Source organism: Bison bison, unplaced genomic scaffold (assembly GCF_000754665.1).
Source record: "Bison bison bison isolate TAMUID 2011002044 unplaced genomic scaffold, Bison_UMD1.0 scf7180017862269, whole genome shotgun sequence".
Lineage (NCBI taxonomy): Eukaryota > Metazoa > Chordata > Mammalia > Artiodactyla > Bovidae > Bison > Bison bison.
In genome coordinates this window covers 89,586-94,921 of record NW_011492841.1, presented here as the reverse complement: position 1 = coordinate 94,921, position 5,336 = coordinate 89,586, and the positions used below count along the sequence as shown (strand labels likewise).

The following is a 5,336-nucleotide window of genomic DNA, read 5'->3' as shown; positions in this document are numbered from 1 at the left end:
GTGGTGTCATCTGCATATCTGAGATTATTGATATTTCTCCCGGCAATCTTGATTCCAGCTTGTGCTTCTCCAGCCCAGTGTTTCTCAGGATGTACTCTGCATAGAAGTTAAATAAGCAGGGTGACAATATACAGCCTTGATGTACTGCTTTTCCTATTTGGAACCAGTCTGTTGTTCCATGTCCAGTTCTAACTGTTGCTTCCTGACCTGCATATAGGTTTCTCAAGAGGCAGGTCAGGTGGTCTGGTATTCCCATCTCTTTTAGAATTTTCCACAGTTTATTGTGATCCACACAGTCAAAGGCTTTGGCATAGTCAATAAAGCAGAAATAGATGTTTTTCTGGAACTCTCTTCCTTTTTCCATGATCCAGCGGATGTTGGCAATTTGATCTCTGGTTCTTCTGCCTTTTCTAAAACCAGCTTGAACATCTGGAAGTTCACGGTTCACGTATTGCTGAAGCCTGGCTTGGAGAATTTTGAGCATTACTTTACTAGTGTGTGAGATGAGTGCAATTGTGCGGTAGTTTGAGCATTCTTTGGCATTGCCTTTCTTTGGGATTGGAATGAAAACTGACCTTTTCCAGTCCTGTGGCACTGCTGAGTTTTCCAAATTTGCTGGCATATTGAGTGCAGCACTTTCACAGCATCATCTTTCAGGATTTGAAACAGCTCAACTGGAATTCCATCACCTCCACTAGCTTTGTTCATAGTGATGCTTTCTAAGGCCCACTTGACTTCACATTTCAGGATGTCTGGCTCTAGGTGAGTGATCACACCATCATGGTTATCTGGGTCGTGAAGATCTTTTTTTGTACAGTTCTTCTGTGTATTCTTGCCACCTTTCTTAATATCTTCTGCTTCTGTTAGGTCCATACCATTTCTGTCCTTTATCGAGCCCATCTTTGCGTGAAATGTTCCCTTCGTATCTCTAATTTTCTTGAAGAGATCTCTAGTCTTTCCCATTCTGTTGTTTTCCTCTATTTCTTTGCATTGATCGTTGAGGAAGGCTTTCTTATCTCTCCTTGCAATTCTTTGGAACTCTGCATTCAGATGCTTATATTTTTCCCTTTTCTCCTTTGCTTTTTGCTTCTCTTCTTTTGACAGCTATTTGTAAGAATAGTGTGACCTGGCTTAATTCATGTTACTATGAAGATAGGAAAACTGGTTAACAATATTTCACCTGACTTCCTATTTCAGTTTGTAGAAGGTACCCCTGAATAGCCCACAGTGCACAGTCTGCAGAAGGGAGGGACTGAAAAATGACAGTGACTTTGGGAGAGGACTATAGTAAGCGGAATAATGCGCCTTGCCCAGAGGTTCATGTCCTAATCCTTAGAACCTGTGAATGTTACCTTATGTGGCAAAGATTTTGCAGATGTGATTAAGTTAGGGATATGAGATGGAGAAATTATCATGGATTATCTTGGTGGGTCCTAAATATAATCCCAGGGGTCCTTAGGGAAAGAGACTTGATGAAAAACAGAAGAGGAGAAAGCAGCAGGAACCTGGAGGCAGAGATTAGAATGATGTTGTTACAAACCAGGGAATTCTGGTAGCACCAGAAGCTGGAAGAGGCAAAGAAACAGATTCTCCCCTAGAGCCTCTGGAGGGAACACAGGCCTGCTGTGACACCTTGACTGTGGCCCAGTGATACTGATTTTTAACTTCCGGGCTTTAGAACTATGAAAGAATAAATTTCTTCTGTTTTAAGCTAAGTGTGTGATAATTTGTTAGAGCACCCACAGGAAACGAATACAGGGTCTAATCCTACATTTCAAACATTGGAAATATCCAGACCAATCATTTTATTAATAACTACATGGTCACTCAGAACAAAGAAGCTGTCTGTGATTCTGAGGAAAAGGAACAACTAAACAGAAAATACCACATAAGATTCATTTGTTCAACATAGTGGAGTAGCTGGGCTGAATTTCCAATCATGTAACCATATGTGATATATAAGGATAGCAATTCATATATTTTTTAAATTTGGCTGCAGAGGATCTTTAGTTGCAGCATGTGGGAATGGTTCCCTGACCAGGGATCAAAACTTGGTTCCCTGCATTGGAAGTGAGAAGTCTTAGCCACTGGACCACCAGGAAAGTCCCATGGGAGAGCAATAATTTTTTAAAAGATAGGTTTGAAGAGGGTAACACAGAAGTTACAGAATAAGGAAAGCAACTTGGCTGTTCAGGCAATTGTGCCAGCTTAGAGATTACCCGCTGTGAGTCATTAGAAGAAGGGGTCTATATGCCATGTGGAAAGGAGGTAAATGAAATGGTAATGCTAACAGTACCTATCAAATGCACAGTTTTCAAAGCATTTCCACATGCATAATAATAGCAACCACCTCTTGAGTACTAACTAGCTGCTGCATGCATTCATTTAATCCGCAAAGAACTATTAAGATAGGCGTTGTAATACCCACTGAACAAATGGTGAACAAGTTAGGAAACAGACCACAGTGGCAGAACCAGAATTCAGAACCAATGTTTGTTTGCCTCCCAAACCAATCCTCTTTCTGCTGTATTGTCCTGTTTTATTGCATCATTAATTCTCACACATGCTCTATAGAGTGGACTGTGAGCTCCATGAAGATAGGGACTGTGTTTCTTGTTCACCCCTGGTGATCAATAAATATTCATTAACTGAATGAATGGAACAGGTGAGGCCTAGAGAGAGAAAGTAATTTATCCAAGATCACACAGCCACTATTTGACAGGGCCAGATTCTCTGATTCCAAATCCTGTGCACTAAACTGGTTAAGATCCTACAGCATACTGAGCTCGGTGTGTGTCTTGGGTGGGGACTGCAGGGAGAGATACAGGACAAATAAGTGAGATAACAGAAGAATCTAATGCTGAGAGCCTACAGGAGTGAAGGTAAATCTAAAGACCACGCCTGGAAAAGGTGAATTTGGAGCAGTCAGGAGGAAGATGAAAGATCTGAATTGAAGATAATCCAGTAAAGCATTGCTGGATTGAGGACTGGTCTGGGCAAAGACTAAAGTAAATTTTATGCAGGGGAATAGGGCCAGCCCCCAAATATCATGCCATCAGTCACAAGGGTGTGTGGACACAGGCCAGTGGCAGTTTTGCCTATTAATTGAAGCAGAGTAAGTGATTCCATGTGGTGAAAGTCTTCTGAGCCAAATCGGCAGAGATTCTGCTTGCCTGAAGCTGAACTATCTGCCAAACTTTCCCAAAGTACTGGCTGGACACCCAGACTGGAAATGAGAAACTCAAAAATAATGAGAAGGACTGTGGTGTGAGGTAGGCAAGCTGGAGGACTGAATTGCTGGAGAGTCTGAATGTTAACTGGTTGCTCTTTGTCAGTATAATTCCCTTGTACCCTCACCCTCATCCTTTCTAAGGAAATGAAAAAGTTTTTACAGGATGCTCAGTTTAAACCAGAGCTTCTTGAGGTAACACAGACCAAAAAAAAAAAAGTCACTCCTCTACAATTTTAATAAACACCTATAAGATTCTAGGAAGAAGGCTTCAGATTTGGGGTTGCTACTCCTATGCTCAGAAGCAAAGACCTTCCCTTGGTCTCAATTTAAAAGAGGCATGAAGTAACAGGACAATAGCTAATGGCAATTCCATTACAGTGCCCTGTTACATCTAGGTGTTAAACTAGAAAAAACAATTAAATTCCCTCATGACGAATTTCAAGATAATATGCATTTGTATTCCCAGCATCTAGCAGAATGCCAGCCCCTTGGTAGCAGTTTAAAATGTTAAATAACAAAGGGAAACTGATGGGAAATGTATCATTATGCAAATAAAGCAAAATGGATCTTAAAATGTTTTCATAAGAATCATTGGTTTTACACTGTTAGGATTTAACAGTGAGAGAAAATATGTATTCTTCCCAAAGAAATGAACCAATAAACTTGAGAGGATATTTATCATTTTTAAAGTACGCATTATTATATCTGTCAGGTGCAATATATCATTTATTGAGACAATAATTCCAAAGGAAATCAAAGCTCAGTGAAGTTAAGTCTCTTTCACAGAGACATAGCTGGCAAGTGACAGAGATTTAATCTGGGATTTAATCCAGACTTGTCTGACTCCAAAGCCTTTGTGTGTGCTCTTCTCACTGCACTTTCTAAGGAAGAAAAAAAAAGTCATTACAAGAAAGCCCTGCAACCTTTCTCTCCTAAAGAGACAAAATAGAAAGTTAGAGATACAGTCACTTCCAGGTTAAGCGGGACTTAACCATGCAGAGAGAAGTAATGTCTCAGAAATTTCAGATCTGAATTCTGTACCCCACACCCCTTACTATATATTTCTTTCTACACTATAAATCTTGGAACTCAAACTCATGATATCCTGCACTGGTTAAACACAAACAACAAAGAAAATCTTCACATTCCCCTTTTCAGAAACCCGGGAAATTAGGCATGTTTAAGATGAAGATTTCTAAAGGAAATAGTGTTTCTGTCTGGCTCATTTCCACTGAATTTAACATTGAGAGAGCCAAGCCCTGGGATTTATCCTCAGTTCCTGGGCAAGGGCCAGGAAAACAGAGCCAGACAGACAGAGAAGCTGGAGTTAGGGGTTCCATACTTAAAAAGACACCGAAGTAGGGCACTAAGTCACAGGAAGCTGGCGGGGGTCCAAATTTAAAAGCACTGTTTACAGGTGACTTGTGAAAGCCCTGCCTAATTCCCCAGTAAATCTGAAGTTGCACTGGAAATCTCAGAGTGACATAAGAAAAGAATTTAAAAGTCAAGGTTAAGGAGATAGAGTAAATTAGCCGGAGCCCAGGAATTGCTGAGATCACAGAAGAAAGACTGAGAGGATGTGGCTGAGAAATGTCTTGGTTCTGAGATAAAGGATAGGATCCCACACAATGGGGACTGGTCTATAAAGGCAGAGAGATGTTAAAGCACTAAGCTACAGGAGGAAGTCCATTTCTAAAGAGGAAAAGATTGGGAAGAAAAGAAGGCTACATCTGTAAAAACGGGTCCCTGAAGAATATAGTAGTAACTCAATAAAGGGGAGGGGTGAGAGGCTTAAACGTGTGTATGAATATGCGCGTCTGTGCGTGTGCGTGTCTGTGTGAGTGTAGCCCTGAAGGAAACTCCCCAAAAGGAAATGCATGTGAGGGCTCTGAGCCAGGAAAAGCGATCCAGAGGACTGTGGGAGCAAAGCTCCCTTACAGAGAGGGTGTCCCGGAGGAGGCCAGACCCCGCAGACTCACCTCGGCCATAGCCCTGCGTGTGTTTGGCGAAGCTTCTCACCACGGCCTCCACGGCCTCCCGCAGTACCACAGGGCTGCCTGCGGCGCCGGGAGGCAGCGGCAGTCCGGCGGCCCCGGACAGAAGC

The 5,336-nt window shown here is 41.9% G+C and overlaps 1 protein-coding gene across 1 annotated transcript in view; it reads right to left on the bottom strand.

Moving 5' to 3' along the window:
- Nucleotides 1–5,336, bottom strand: part of LIX1L (Lix1 homolog (chicken) like) — a 24,984-nt gene that overhangs the window by 19,288 nt on the left and 360 nt on the right. Inside the window, exon 2 of the mRNA XM_010832779.1 lies at nucleotides 5,212–5,335. Within this exon, the coding sequence (XP_010831081.1) occupies nucleotides 5,212–5,335 (124 nt within the window). The remainder of the gene's footprint in view (nucleotides 1–5,211; nucleotide 5,336) is intronic.